This window comes from Papio anubis, chromosome 20 (assembly GCF_008728515.1).
Source record: "Papio anubis isolate 15944 chromosome 20, Panubis1.0, whole genome shotgun sequence".
In the NCBI taxonomy this organism is placed as follows: Eukaryota; Metazoa; Chordata; class Mammalia; order Primates; family Cercopithecidae; genus Papio; species Papio anubis.
Genome location: NC_044995.1, coordinates 23,713,254 through 23,729,108, shown reverse-complemented (window position 1 = coordinate 23,729,108; position 15,855 = coordinate 23,713,254). Strand labels below are relative to the sequence as shown.

The 15,855-nt window shown below is 50.9% G+C and overlaps 1 protein-coding gene across 8 annotated transcripts in view; it reads right to left on the bottom strand.

The window, feature by feature from the left end:
• Positions 1–15,855, bottom strand: part of ANKRD27 (ankyrin repeat domain 27) — an 81,394-nt gene that overhangs the window by 49,164 nt on the left and 16,375 nt on the right. For 4 of the 8 annotated variants that reach the window (XM_031659697.1, XM_031659696.1, XM_031659702.1 and 1 more), the window contains 6 exons: positions 15,527–15,658; positions 7,022–7,132; positions 3,342–3,498; positions 933–1,087; positions 175–234; positions 34–87 (listed from right to left, as the gene is read on the bottom strand). In XM_031659697.1, the coding sequence (XP_031515557.1) occupies positions 34–87; positions 175–234; positions 933–1,087; positions 3,342–3,498; positions 7,022–7,132; positions 15,527–15,628 (639 nt within the window). In that variant the 5' untranslated portion in view covers positions 15,629–15,658. The remainder of the gene's footprint in view (positions 1–33; positions 88–174; positions 235–932; positions 1,088–3,341; positions 3,499–7,021; positions 7,133–15,526; positions 15,659–15,855) is intronic. The other 4 variants (XM_031659698.1, XM_031659699.1, XM_031659703.1 and 1 more) reach the window with 3 other exon arrangements.

The following is a 15,855-nucleotide window of genomic DNA, read 5'->3' as shown; positions in this document are numbered from 1 at the left end:
GTGTGCCTCCCAGCCATTCCGCCCCAACCTCACCTCCACTGCCTGCTTCATCAGGCTCATCTGGGCCTCCTGCTTGGCGAGCATTTTCTAGAGGGCAAGAGAAGCACAGTGAAAGGGCTTGGATTTGCATGGGGGTGCACCGCAATCCTCCCTCTCGGAAGTCTTGCTGCTTACCAGGTGAGAGTCCCTCAGAAGCTGCTGGAGGCATTTGGTGTAGAGAGCATTTGCTGAGTCCTAAACCATACAGAGCAGAGGGACCTTACCAGCGAGGCCATGACGCGGGAGCCAGAGCAGGTAAAGCGCCCAGAGTTTCAAGGCTTAACACAAGCTTTATCAAGTCAATTACATGATTTTTCTCAACTTTTTTTTTTTTAGGTGTGTATGCATTAAAAGCAGGAGAAATTTCCCCTTGGGGTTAACAAGAGGATAATAACACTCATTTTTATACTTCCTCATGGCTTATACCACTTGGTTTTTGGTTTTGGTTTTTTTTTTTTTAAGAGAAAGGGTCTCACTTTGTTGCCCAAAGTAGAGTGCAGTGGTATGACTACAGCACGCTGCAGTCTCAAATGCCTGAGCTAAAGTGATCCTCCCACCTCCGCCTCCCAAGTAGCTGGGAATACACGTGCATGCCACCACACCTGGCTAATTTTTGTATTTTCTGTAGCGATGGGGTCTTTCTATGTTGCCCAGGCTGGTCTTAAACTCCCAGCCTCAAGAGATCCTCCCATCTTGGCCTCCCAAAGTGCTGGGAAGACAGGCTTGCACCACCCTGCCCGGCTACACTACTTTTATAGTTAGAGAGAAACATTTTTAAAAGACTTCAAACAGTAAGGCAGCACCAGGCAGTTCCAGAGAAAACTGAGGGTTCCCGGTGCCCTGCACTGAACCGAGACAGGGCATGCCAGGCAAAGGACAGCACGGCTACTGACTATGTGGTGACGGAGGCTCTTCCTCTCGCATTCTCGGAATGTTCGGTGGAAAGAGGCGATGTTCCTGTCAAATCGCTCGGAGTGTCTTCCCAAGAACTCTCTCACATCTTCAATGGTTTTCAGGGAAAAGGGATCTGAGGGTGCCAAAGGCTCTTCTGAAAAAGAAACAGGTCGGGCCTGCTGAAGCCTCGGCTGGTTCCTGACTCTGTCCTATCCTACCCTAGAGGGTCTAGGCCCTCTGCGGAGGAGGGCAAATGTCCTTATTCCAAGACACTGCACAAGAACAGCCCAGTTACAGGACACCCCGGAGTCCAGAGAGCCTGGTCCTCTCAAGGCCTCTTCCTGGGACAAAACCAAACTATGTGGGACCATCGGCGAGACCCCGATTCCTGACAGTAAGAGCCTCAGTGGACATCCTGCACACTGTTATCTCAATTTCCTGGGGCGAATGAAGAATTATTATTTATTAAAAATAACGAAATCTCAAAGAGGCACCATGCTGGAGCTGGGCGCTGTAAGAGCCGGCCCTGAAGCTGAGGCCCAGAGACAAAGCTGGGGCTACCACTTTGCACAACTCATGGGGGCAACAGTCACATCCCGGGTTGATCACAGGCAGGCTGAGGTCTGCGTGAATGCTGCCTCCTGGAATTGTGCAATGCCCGACCTGTGCAACAGTAGCCCCGATCCACACCTCCTCAGCCCAGTGACTTTAAGTTCTAGGAGGAACCACTGGAAACGATGATATAGGTCTCCATGTGGCTCTTGAATATTTTCCAGGACGTTTAACCTTTTTAAAAAAATAATTTATTGGCCGGGCGTGGCGGCTCCCGCCTGTAACCCCAGTACTTTGGGAGGCTGAGGCGGGCAGATCACAAGGCTCAGAGACTCCAGACCGGTGCCGGGCTGGGTAGCCAAGCCTGGGAATCCCGCACTTTGGGGAGGCCGAGACGGGCAACAAGGTCAGAGATCGGCTATCCTGGAGCAACTCGGGTGAAACTCCTGCTCTCTACTAAAAATACAAAAACTAGCCGGGTGTAGGTGGCGGGCATACCTGTAATCCCAAAGAGCCGGGAGCTGAGGCAGGAGGCTGGCACCAGGGAGGGCGCGGAGCAGCAGCCGAGATCTCGGCCACTGCATCTGTGCCTGGGCTACGGTTTCAGACTCCGCCTCAAAAAAAAAAAAAAAAAGAGATCAAGACCATCCTGGCCAACGTGGTGACACCCTGTCTCTACTAAAAATACAAAAATTAGCTGGGTGTGGTGGTGGACGCCTGTAATCCCAGCTACTCAGGAGGCTGAGGCAGGAGAATCGCTTGAACCCAGGAGCTGGAGGTTGCAGTGAGCCGAGATCATGCCACTGCACTCCAGCCTGGCAACAGAGCAAGACTCCGTCTTAAAAATAATTAAATAATAATAATAATTTTATTGTTTTTGTTTTTGGAGATAGGGTCCTGCTCTGTAGCCCACACTAGAGTGCAGTGGTGTGATCACGGCTCAGTGTAGCCTTGAATTCCTAGGCTCGAGTGACCCTCCCACCTCAGCCTCTTGAATAACTGAGACTACAGGCATGCACCACCATGCTCAGCTAATTTTTATCTGTTTTTTTTTTTGAGGCGAATTCTCACTCTGTAGCCCAGGCTGGAGTGCAGTGGTGCGATCTCAGCTCACGGCAACCTCCCTGTCCCGGGTTCAAGTGATTCTCCTGCCTCAGCCTTCCGAGTAGCTGGGATTACAGGAGTGCACCACTGCACCTAATTTTTTTGTATTTTAGTAGAGATGGGGTTTCACCATGTTGGCCAGGCTGGTCTTGAACTCTTGACCTCAGGTAATCCGCCCACCTCAGCCTCCCAAAGTGCTAGGATTACAGGCGTGAGCCACCGCGCCTGGCCTATTTTTTATTTTTGAGACAGTCTCACTCTGTCACCCAGGATAGAGTGCAGCGGCGTGATCTCAGCTCACTGCAACCTCCGCCTTCTGGGTTCAAGCAATTCTCCTGCCTCAGCCTCCTGAGTAGCTGGGATTACAGGGGCACGCCACCATACCTAGCTAATTTTTGTATTTTTAGTAGAGATGGGGTTTCACCCTGTTGACCAGGCTGATCTTGAACTTCTGGTCTCAAGTAATCTGCCTGCCTCAGCCTCCCAAAGTGCTGGGATTACAGGCATGAGCCACCATGGCTGGCTTGATTTTTTAAATTTTTTATAGAGACGGGGTCTCGCCATGTTGTCTAGGCTAGTTTTGAACTCCTGGCCTCAAGTGATCCTCGCGCCTTGGCCTCCCAAAGTGCAGGGATTACAGGCGCGAGCCACCATACCCGGCCTTGTTTAACCTTTCGACAGTTAAGTCAGGAACAAGTTCAACAAACACATTTCTCTAAAACAGGAGAAAAGGGTTTTTTCTCCCAGAATACCTGAACTCTCTCTCTTTTCCAAAGGATGGGCTATACACAGGATGCTGAAACTCTCTTCTTTTTCATTGTAGAAAGTTTCTTCAAAGAGAACGGGCACTGAGAGAAGACAGGCAAAACCAGCTCCTAATTTAATCCTGTTCCCTTGTATAAAGACATCCTGCAAACAAGAAAGCCATCACTGAACCAGCAGTCGGGGAAACCATGTCCCACTCTCAGCCTGGCCCCCAATGCAGCACGTAACCAGACCCTATGGCCTTCACCCCAGTGTGGGTTTGCTGCGGCACAAATGCTCTCCTGTTTTGTTCGTTTTGATACTAAAATGTTTCCTCTTTGTTGGCCTAGTAACTGTGGCTGCAAGATACCCGAACTAATTTTATTTTTATTTTTATTTATTTATTTATTTATTTTTTTGAGACGAGTCTCGCTCTGTCACCCAGGCTGGAGTGCAGTGGCCGGATCTCAGCTCACTGCAAGCTCCGCCTCCCGGGTTCACGCCGTTCTCCTGCCTCAGCCTCCCGAGTAGCTGGGACTACAGGCGCCCGCCACCTCGCCCGGCTAGTTTTTTGTATTTTTTAGTAGAGACGGGGTTTCACCGGGTTAGCCAGGATGGTGTCGATCTCCTGACCTTGTGATCCGCCCGTCTCGGCCTCCCAAAGTGCTGGGATTACAGGCTTGAGCCACCGCGCCCGGCCTATTTTTATTTTTTTTACTTTTGAGACAGAGTCTCACTCCGTCACCCAGGCTGGAGTGCAGCGGTGCAATCTCGGCTCACTGTAACCTCCGCCTCCCAGGGTCAAGCAATTCTCCTGCCTCAGCCTCCTGAGTACCTGGCATCACAGGCACCCACCACCATACCCAGCTAATTTTTATATTTTTAGTAGAGACGTGGTTTTGCCATGTTGGCCAGGCTGGTCTCAAACTCCCGGCCTCAGGTGATCTGCCCATCTTGGCCTCCCGCAGTGCTGGGATTACAGGCGTGAGCCACTGCGCCCGGCCCACACAGTGCATTTGTTCATCTTTTTAGTTTCCTTCATTTGAACAGTGCTTCGGTCTTTCTTCGCCTTTCACGACATTGACATCTTTGTTGTGTATTGCAGACCGTCCCTCATGTGTTTGGGAGGATTTGTCTGATGTTTCTTAACAATTAGATTCCTGACAATTAGAGAGTTTTACAGTCAGATGTTTCTGATAGGAATGCCCTGAAAGGGGTGTTTTACCTCCCTCTGTGTATCCTGTTGTAACGCACATGATGTCAGCTGTTGGAAGGCACCTGATAGCTTTTTTCACTGTTGATGTTAACCATGGGGGCATGTGTTGTGTTTTTTTTGTGTTTTTTTTTGCTTTTAAAGCAGAAGCAGGTAGATTCTGAGAGAGGGAGACTTTATTCCCATTCAGGAATGGCCCTGTTTTTCCCGGCATCCCCGTGGTCAGGGAAGCCCAGCCACACTGTCCTCACTGGGGCGGGAGCTGCGTTCAGACACGACAGCTGAGGCTCGTGGTGCTGCGACGGGGAGAGGAAGCACGGGGTTGTCAGTGCACCTGCTCTCTGCCCTGTGGCTCACAAGACACACTGCTTGCTATTTTCCTGCCACAGACCTCCTTATCCCAGCTGTCAGTCAGCTTAGTTGATTTGTTCTCTTTTGGACACCCAGATCTACAAAGAGGACAGGAGTCGGGCTTTGCGCGGCTGGTCTGTCCCCAGCACCCGGCCATGACCACAGTGAGCCGTGCAGGGAGTAGCAGGTGGGATTCAGCCCTGGCCACACTGCAGCACCAGATTACTTCCATCTCTTAGATAGGGAGAGCTTTCTTTCTTTCTTTTTCTTTTCACAAAGAACACAGGATTTCTTCTACTCGAGAAATAGCTCAATGTTTTTTCTGCTGCAACATTTAAAAAGGATCCAGGCCGGGTGCAGTGGCTCATGCCTGTAATCCAAGCACTTTGGGGGACCAAGGTGGGTGGATCATTTGAGGTCAGGAGCTGAGACTGAGCTACTGCACTCCAGCCTGGGTGACAGAGTGAGACTCTGTCTCCAAAAAAAAAAAAATGCACTGTGTGATTCCAGAGCTAAGAAGAAAAAAAATGCTAAATTATCTGAGTTCGATCACTGCATTGTGGTTACATAAGAGAATGCCTGTTCTTGGGAAATACACTGAACTGTCTTGGGCTAAAGGGCACAGTGCCTGCAACTTAGTCTCAAAAGATTCAGGCTGGGAGCAGGGGCACACGCCTGTAATCCCAGCACTTTGGGAGGCTGAGGCGGGCAGATCATGAGGTCGAGACATCAAGACCATCCTGGAAACACCGTGAAACCCCGTCTCTACTAAAAACACAAAAATTAGCTGGGCATGGTGGCGCATGCCTGTAGTCCCAGCTACTCAGGAGACCGAGGCAGGAGAATCGTTTGAACCCGGGAGGTAGAGGTTGGGTGCACTGAGTCGAGATCACACCACTGCACTCCAGCCTGGTGACAGAGCGAGATTCTGTTTGAAAAAAAAAAAAGATTCAAAATAATAATGTGTCGAGAGAGATAAAACAACCAATGTGTGGTGGCCGGGCGCGGTGGCTCAAGCCTGTAATCCCAGCACTTTGGGAGGCCAAGACGGGCGGATCACGAGGTCAGGAGATCGAGACCATCCTGGCTAACACGGTGAAACCCCATCTCTACTAAAAATACAAAAAAACTAGCCGGGTGAGGTGGCGGGCGCCTGTAGTCCCAGCTACTTGGGAGGCTGAGGCAGGAGAATGGCGTGAACTCAGGAGGCGGAGCTTGCAGTGAGCCGAGATGGCACCACTGCACTCCAGCCTGGGCGACAGAGCAAAACTCCGTCTCAAAAAAAAAAAAAAAACAACCAATGTGGCAAGAACGTTAACAGCTTGGGGGGAAGCATGTTTAAGAGTTTTTTTGACTTTACTAAAACATTTGAAATTATTTCAAAACAAAAGATTGTTTTTTGGGCGTTTTTTTTTTTTTTCCCCCCCAGACAGGGTCTCGCTCTGTTGCCCAGGCTACAGGGGGGTAGCACAATCATGGCTTACTGCAAGCTCAAACTCCTGGGCTTAAGCAATTCTCCCACCTCTGCCTCCCAAGTAGCTGGGACTATAAGCACGCACCATCACATCTGGCTAATATTTTTATTTTTATTTTTGGCAGAGATGAGGTCTCGCTGTGTTATCCAGGCTGGTCTCAAACTCCTGGCCTCAAGTGATTCTCCTGCCTCGGCCTCCCAAAGTGCTAGGATTACAGGCATGAGCCACCATGCCCAGCCGAAACAAAAAGCTTTTAAAAACTACAATAGTCATCCCTGATGTCCTATTTGGGGCCAAGAAACTGACAAGCTTTTCATGGTACTGGGATAAAGCAACTTCCTCTGGCTCGGACATCAGCAAGGAGGAGGTATTCCAGTGACACATGGCAGACGCCCCATCACGGGCTCAGGGAGAGACGCTCGGCACCTCCCGGCCTTCAAGGCAGCAGCTGGTGTCCTGCTCACTGTCACCACCTCCCTTTCCTCCACCACAAAGGCAGGGTCCCTCTAGCCCCCCACGGGGCTGCAGCGTGTGTCAAATGCCACCATTGCCAGTAGCTGTGAAAGGCTGAGAACGGGACTCTCTTCCCTCCCCTCTGGTCCCAAACATGGAGTAGGTGAACCTGGCCCACCCACCAAGAAATGAATACCTTTCCATTTAAGGTCTGAAAATGTTCTTCCACAGGTATCAAAATGTAGGACTCAAACTGACAAGTAGACTGGATGCTGCTCGACAGGCTTCCTTTGCAGGGTACTAAGACCTAGAAAAAACAATTCGGGGGAACATTAGACAGACGTGCCATTTACCACCTCAGCAGAACAGGGTGTGCCCAAAGGCGCTCCAGCTGGACACACAGTGGGACCTGCTGGCAGAGAGAACGCCCGAGGTCCCTTGCCAACACGGCCACAGTGGCTGCCAGCTGAGTTGATCTGCTGCTGCTGCTGCTGTTGTTGTTGCTGCTGTTGTGATGGAATCAGGCAGAGGAGCAGAACAGTACAAATCCTTCTCCACCTTCAGAGGTAGAGGCTGACGGCTCCTTCCCACACTTGCTGGGTCCTCCCCCAAGCTAGGGGCCCCAGGCTTCCTGTCTATTCTCAGCAGTGCAGTTACAAGGACCCAGGGCCTCAGGGACAAGTCCAGATGAAGACAGGAGCACTTGCAAAGTACAGAAAAGGGAAGCTAAAAGATCACACCTTCTCCCACCATTCAAAAAAGAAACACTGCCAGGCGCGGTGGCTCATGCCTATAATCGTAGCACTTTGAGAGGCCAAGGCAGGTCGATCACTTGAGGTCAGGAGTTCTAGACCGGTCTGGCCAACATGGCAAAACCCTGGATCTACTAAAAATACAAAAATTAGCAAGGCGCGGTGGCACACGCCTGTAATGCCAGCACTTTGGGCGGCTGAGGCAGGCGGATCACTTGAGGTCAGGAGTTTGAGACCAGCCTGGGCCACATGGTAAAACCCTGTCTCTACTAAAGAAACAAAAAACAAACACAAAAACGGAACAAAAAAATTAGCTGGGCATGGTGGTGCACGCCTATAGTCCCAGCTGCTTGGGAGGTTCAGGTGGGAGGATCACCTAGGCCTGGGAGGCAGAGGTTGCAGTGAGCTGAGATCACGCCACTTCACACCAGCCTGGGTGAGAGAGCTGTCTCCAAAAAAAAAAAAGCATAAAGAAAAGAGTAGAAGGAAACCATCATCCATGAGGAGCCCACCTTGGCCTCCCAAAGTGCTGGGATGACAGTCAGGAGCCACTGTGCCTGGTCCATTGTATTATTCTTTCTACCTTTATCTGTTTGAAATTAAACATAATAATCTGAAATTTTAATAAAAAATTAAAATAAAGCGAGGCCCTTAGATATTAGGCTAGAAGAAACGACCTCAAGGCTTCCAAGTGGCCTCACCACTGCAGTTGGCAGAAAAGAAAGAAGATCCTAGAGGCCAAAGTGGGCCACAGGCAATGGGATCTAAAGAACCAGTCCTCGGGTGTTTAATGCTTGAAGTCAAAGATGGCCCCCTCCAGCTGCACATGAAGGACTCACACCATCCCATTCAAGGAAGTGCCGTGGCTAGAGGGCCTTCATCTGGTCTCCGGGAAGCAGGAACTTCAAAGGGGCCTCACAGAACTCTGTCCCACTGTGCCCACATGCTGCCCGCTTGTTCGCATCACCTTCTCCGCCTCCCCCACTTGCATAACGCACGCCTGGCCCCATTCACGGCATCCCCACTGCCAAGCACGCTACAGGACACGAGGCAGGTGGCCAGTGCATGTTTGCTGGGTAAATGGGGGGCCCTCAGGACCAACCCTTCCCCCATCCAGTTTTCTGGCAGACACAAAACGGAGCTCTAGTTCCTCCTATGCCAAGAAAGAGAGAGGCTCCTGCTGCCCAGAGCATTTCATAGCAAGCAGAAGCCAACGCTGGGCTCTCAGGCTCCACCCACCCCCACAGTGATCCTGCTGAGACTGGGAAGGAGTCAGGCTCGGAGGAGGGGGTGGGCAGCTAGGCCAACGGCCTCCAGGCTATCCCTTAGGGGGCTTCAGACTACTTCCGGAGTAGCTGTGGAGATTTTAGAGCCGGCAAAGACTTTTCAGAGTTACTGGCATAGACAAAGTTCACAGTTACCGTGAAGACCAGAAGGTGGGGACCTAGAAATGTCAAGGCTTAACCAAAAAATGGTTTAGTCTAGCCCCTTTATAAAGAATTTTTTAAATAACAGTAATGAAAGAAAGGCCAGGTGCGGCGGCTCACGCCTGTAATCCCAACACTTAGGGAGGCGGAGGCAGGTGGATCACCTGAGGTCAGGAGTTTGAGACCAGTCTGGCCAACATGGCGAAACCCCATCTCTACAACTAAAAATACAGAAATTAGCCAGGCGTGGTGGCGACAAAAATTAGCCAGGCGTGGTGGCGGCTGCTTGTAATCCCAGTTACTCAGGAGGCTGAGGCAGGAGAATCGCTTGAACCCAGGAGGCGGAGGTTGCAGTGAGCCAAGATCGCACCATTGCACTGCAGCCTGGGCTACAAGAGCGAAACTCCATACCGGGGGCGGCGTGGGCAGAGAAAGAAAGTCCTGCAAGAGCTGCATTTTATGGGGAAAAACCAAAGGAGACAGGCGCCGTGGTGCATGCCTGTAATCACAGCACTTTGGGAGGCCGAGGCGGGTGGATCACTTGAGTCCAGGAGTTCGAGACCAGCCTGGGCGACAGGGCAAAACCCCGTCCCCACAAAAAATACAAAAATTACCCAGGCATGGTGGTGCACGCCTGTAGTCCCAGCTAAGGAGGCTAAGACAGGAGGATCGCTTGAGCCCAGGAGGCGGAGGTTGCAGTGAGCCGAGATCACGCCACTACACTCCAGCGCGGGTGACAGAGCAAGACCCCATTGCAAAAGAAAGAAAGAAGGAAAGAAAAGTCAAATAAAAAGCAAGAATCTGCCTGAGTGGCGCCTACTCCAGGGCGCCCTCCTGCCTCCTCCTCAGGCCGAATTAAGCACTCCACAACTGCCCACACTGCCTTTCGTCCTGACACTCATTCCTCTGGCCTGCAAATGACCTGTTTCTGGAATTCCCTGAGGGCATGCCAAGTTCCCTACTGATCGTGTAACCCTGAAACCTGGCACGGTGCCTGGCGTGGAGTGGATGGCCACGGCTTGCTGGCAGCGTCTATACTAAATAAATCCTGAGAACTGGAGCAGGGGTCTCAGCGCCCTTAGCTTGGATGAAAGTCAGTTCCTGGGGCTTAGAAGACATGCCGCTGGGTTCCCAGACTAGGCCCCCGGAGCCTGCTTATCCCGTTAAATCAGACACCTCAATAAAAGGACCAAGTTTAATCTCCTTTGAAATTTTTGTTTTACTTATAGGCAAAGGGGCCGGTCCCCTGGTGCACCTGGGAAACCTGGAGGACTTCCAACCCTGCGCTGCAGCCCCAGGGACGCAGACCTGCCCAGCCTGCTCTGACGACGCCGCAGGTGTGTAATTAGCCGGATAGCTGTAAGCACAGCGGTGACTTTTAGAAGCAGTGGGGGTGTCACGGGCCTCTGAGATTGAAATTTGAAATCTGGGTGAGCACAGAAGGCACTTCCACTGTCCAATCAGATAGCAGAGGAGGGCAGGAAGGAGACACCTGCCTGGATGCGGGGGGGCGTCCCCACAAAAGGAGCACCTGGGAAGGAAGGTGGCTCGAGGTGTGGCCGGGTGGCAGTGGGGAGGGAAGGAGCAGTCAAGCTGCGCGCTCAGCTGCCCCACACACACTGCTGCAGGGCCACACGGAGAAGAGGCGGCCCAGCAGCGTGGACGCAGGGAGAAGCATGGCGCAGTTCACTCTGCAGGAGACACGGTTTTCTTTTGTTTTGTTTTGTTTTTGTTTGTTTGTTTTTGTTTTTCGAGGCAGAGTCTCCTTCTGTTGCCCAGGCTGGAGTGCAGTGGCGTGATCTTAGCTCACTGCAACCTCTGCCTCCCAGGTTCATGCGATCCTCCTGCCTTAGCCTCCTGAGTAGCTGGGATTACAAGTGCCTACCACCATGCCTGGCTAATTTTTTGTATTTTTAGCAGAGACCAGGTTTCACTGTGTTGGCCAGACTGGTCTCGAACTCCTGACCTCATGATCCACCCGCCTCAGCCTCCCAAAGTGCTGGGATTACAGGCGTGAGCTACCATGCCCGGTCAAGACACATGTTTTTAAGCGGTGATTTCACATTTTTTGCAGTCTGATAAAAGACTCTGATCTCCAAGGCAGACTCAAGGGCAGTCAAACTTGGTACAAGGTCATGACCAGCCTGGGCAACATAGTGAGACCCTATCTCTACCAAAATATTAAAAATGAAATAAAGTTGGTACGATGCCCAAACTTCATGGAAAGATATTTGGCATTCAACTGCTGAGGCCACAGAGATCCCTTAGAGGTGACAAAAAGGATGGCATCTATGTTGCTCAGGCTGGAGTGCAGTGGCTATTGAGAGGTGCAATCCCACTACTGATCAGCACGGGAGGTTTTTTTTTTGTTTTTTTTCTTTTTGGAGATAGAGTCTTGCTCTGTCGCCTGGGCTGGAGTGCAGTGGTGCAATCTCGGCTCACTGCAAACTCTGCCTCCAGGGTTCAATGGATTCTATGCCTCAGCCATCCAAGCAGCTGGGATTAACAGTGCGCACCACCACACCTAGCTAATTTTTGTATTTTTAGTAGATATGGGTTTTCACCATGTTGGCCAGGCTGGTCGTGAACTCCTGACCTCAAATGATCCGCCTGCCTCGGCCTCCCAAAGTGCTGGGATTACAGGCATGAGCCACTGCATTGGCCTAACTTTTGTAATTTTTGTAGAGACAGGGGTCTCAATTTCTTGCCCAGGCTGGCCTTGAACTCCTGACCTCAGGCAATCCTCCTGCCTTGGCCTCCCAAAGTGCTGGGATTATAGGTGTGAGCCACCATGCCTGGCCAACTAAGTGCTTTTCAGCTACAAGTCATGGGATTCCACTCAAGCTCACTTTAACAAACGAGGGATTTTGAATGAACTTTTCTACCTTGTCGCCTTCCTTTCGGGGACACCAGAGAATGGAGATTCTTCTTAGGCTGTACCATCCAGGGTTCCCCCACAGAACCCCAGACCCTCGCTCCAGCTCCTCCTGAGATCCAGGGCATCCACAGGAACTGCTGGGGTCCACAGGGGGCAGCAGTGAACCTCTGATCTTCCTCAGCCTTGTTTGGTGTATTTGTATCAGTGAGGTTGCCCGTCATGTTGGCACAGGCCTATAGTCCCAGCTACTCAGGAGGCTGAGGCAGGAGGATTGCTGGAGCCCAGGAGCTCTGGGATGTCGTGAGCTATGCTGATTGCATCTCCATACTAAGTTTGGCATCAGTATGGTGACCTCCCAGGAGTGGGGGACCACCATGTTGCCCAAGGAGGGGTGAACACTGCCAGGTTGGAAATGGAGCACGTCAAAAGTCCTGTGCTGTGCCGGGCACAGTGGCTGTGGTCAAGACAAGCCTGGTCAACATAGTGAAACCCCATCTCTGCTAAAAATACAAACATCAGCCAGGCATGGTGGTGGGTGCCTGTAATCCCAACTACTTGGTAGGCTGAGGTAGAAGAATCGCTTGAACCCGGGAGGCGGAGGTTGCAGCAAGCCGAGATAGAGCCACTACACTCCAGCCTGGGCAACACAGTGAGACTCTGTCTCCAAAAAAAAAAAAAAATTGCAAAAATTAGCCAGGCATAGTGGAGTGTGACTGTTGTCCCAGCTACTCAAGGCTGAGGTGGGAGGATTGCCTGAGCCTGGGAGGTTGAGGCTGCAGTAAGCCCTGACTGTGCCACTGCACTCCAGCCTGGGCAACAGAGTGAGACCCTGTCTCAAAAAAAAGAAAGAAAGAAAAGAAAAGAAAGAAAAAGAAAAGCTTGGAGTGGCAGCCACCGGGCTCAGTAACACCATGCTGAGCAAGATAGAGCTTCCCTAAAGAGCTTCCACAGAAATAACTATGCCACAGCGTGACACTTCTAAAAAGCTAAAGATATATATGAATATATGCACTTGTCTAGACAGTAGTTTAAATATCATACAACGAAGCTAGGAAGGGAGGAAATATTCCTGCAGTATAGCCAGGCGTTCCCTGATCCATGCCTGCCCTACGTCCTGTACATTTCCTCTGCAACACTCACCACCATCGTAATTAGTATGCACTTGCTCAGTAAATGATCATCTCTCACACTAGAATTTAAGCTCCATGAGGGTAAAGATGATAATCTACGGCCAGGCATGGCAGCTCACGCCTGTAATCCCAGCACTTTGGGAGGCCGAGGCAGGAGGATCACTTGAGGCCAGGAGTTCAAGAATAGCCTGGGCAACATAGTGAGACCCCATCTCTACAAAAAATAAAAACCAGCCAGGCATGGTGGCACAAGCTTGTAGTCCCAGCTACTTGGGAGGCTGAGGCAGAAGGACTGCTTGATTCTAGAGGTCTGAGGCTGCAGTGAGCCATGTTCACATCACTGTACTCTAGCCCAGCCTGGGGGACAGAGCAAGACCTTATCTCAAAAAAAAAAAGGTAGTGATGTGTGTTTCTGCTTCTTGGTGAATCCCCACCATCAAGCAAAGTGTCTTGCATACAGTAGCTTTTAAAAATTGCTGTGGAATGAACTGATGACAATGAATGATGACAATGAATGCCTTTGGTGAATTTTATGAGATTTTTATTTGGAAAGAGCTATATTCTCTAATTTTTTAAATAATGAACTTTTTGGCTTCTAAAATCTAAAGTAAGAAGATTGTGGTGAAGAAATATGAATCACAAAACTAATCATAAAAACTGGAAAAGATGTCAAGAAACCTAGCTTCTCTTTGGGAGACGGAGGCGGGTGGATCACTTGAGGCCAGGAGTTCGAGACCAGCCAGGACAACATAGTGAAACCAAATCCCTACTAAAAATACAAAACTTAGGCCGGCTGTGGTGGCTCACGCCTGTAATCCCAGTATGTTGGGAGGCCAAGGCAGGTGGATCATGAGGTCAAGAGATCGAGACCACCTTGGCCAATATGGTGAAACCCCGTCTCCACTAAAAATACAAAAATTAGTTGGGCGTGGTGGCGCACGCCTGTAGTCCCAGCTACTCAGGAGGCTGAGGCAGGAAAATTGCTTGAACCCGGGAGGCGGACATTGGAGTGATCCGAGATTGCGCCACTGCAATGTAGCCTAGGTGACAGAGCAAGACTCTGTTTCAAAAAAAAAATTAGCCGGGCATGGTGGCTTGTGCCTGTAATCCCAGCTACTCAGGAGGCTGAGACAAATCGCTTGAACCCGGGAGGCAGAGATTGCAGAGAGTCAGAGTCGAGATCGTGCCACTGCACTCTAGCCTGAGCAACAGGCTCAAAAAAAAAAAAAAAAGAAACCCGGTTTCTGATGGCAGAGCTTGGCCTGGGCAAAATGAATGTCAATTCCGGCCCAGGCATGGTGGCTCATGCCTGTAATCCCAGCACTTTGGGAAGCCGAGGTGGGAGGATCACCTGAGGTCAGGAGTTCGAGACCAGCCTGGCCAACATGGGTGAAACCCCATCTCTACTAAAAACACAAAAATTAGCCAGGCGTGGTTGCACACACCTGTAATCCCAGCTACTTGGGAGGCCGAGGCAGGAGAATCACTTGAACCTGGGAGGTGGAGGTTGCTGTGAGCCAAGATCACGCCACCAAACTCCAGCCTGGGCGACAGAGCAAGACTCTGTCTCAAAAAAAATTAATAAATAAAAATAAAAATAAATGAAAGTCAATTCCAGTGTCCCTGAGAGGCCGCTGAGAACCTGAAGCTACACTCAGCTAACCTGACTTTTCCTTCAGTTCAAACCCTCAGACACCTCACATACCTGAGTAGAGTCGCCCCATGGGATAAGAGAAGTGGATATGCCCATTTGAGAGAGTAGGAGACAACAGACAAAAAGACGACACAAGACTCCTCAAGCAGAGGCCACAGACGACACAAATGCACCCGGGACACTGTGTCCCCCAGTGCTGTCTAAGTAGAATGCCCACCAAGTTCACTGACCTGAGAACTGGAAAGATCCACAACACGGGGCCTGCCCTCTGTCCAGGCAGATGCCCCCACCATGACAGGTGACAGCGTCTCCTGCCTGCTTCTCACTCCTGTTACCTGGCTGCCCCTGAAGGCTTCTGAGGTTGTGACCTCTACCAGAGAAGTTCTTTCATCATGGTGCTTTCCCTTTGGAAAAGCCTTTCAAAGCGGTCTATGAATGCATGTACTCGGTCCCTTATTCTATGAGGGTGAGCACCCACCTCCCAGACAGACCAGGACTCGTGAAGCCCCAGGGAGCAACTCTTTTTAGCCCTGGAGAAGCCCCCATAGGCAAGAGAGAAACAAGAGACCACCACAGCATGAGACCAAGTGTCACTGGTTGTGCTCCACGAAAGGGCACAGTTAGCCACAGGCGGGGGCCGGGAGTTCAGAGAAAGTATTACAGCCTGGACTGCAATCCCAGGAGGCTTCCTGGAGGGAGCGGCTCATGGGGGCCCCTCGCTGCTCACTCAGAGACCAAGCGCACTGCTGGGAGCTTGTTAAGCTGGGTTTATAACGAACTCCCTCCAAACTGAGTCTTAGTCTACCACGTGTCTGGAACCATTCATGCCTCAGGGCAACCCTGAGGCTCAGCGCACTTACGATGCCGTGGATTTGGGCCACTTTGCTGCACAAGTCGGGGCGCCACTTTTGCAGAGCCAGATAGAAAGGATTTTTCAGGAGATCTTCATCATACAGAGCCATATGGACTTCAGATGGGTCAGAGCAAATCTCCTGCAACAAGGGAGGGAAAAGCAGTGAATGGCCATTTTCGAATTTATGTAACACATGAAAATCTGCATGTGGCATTTTCTCTTTTTTTTTTGAGATGGAGTCTCACTCTGTCGCCCAGTATGGAGTGCAGCGGTGCAATCTCAGCTCACTGCAACCTCTGTCTCCTGGGCTCAAGCAATTCTCCTGGCTCAGCCTCG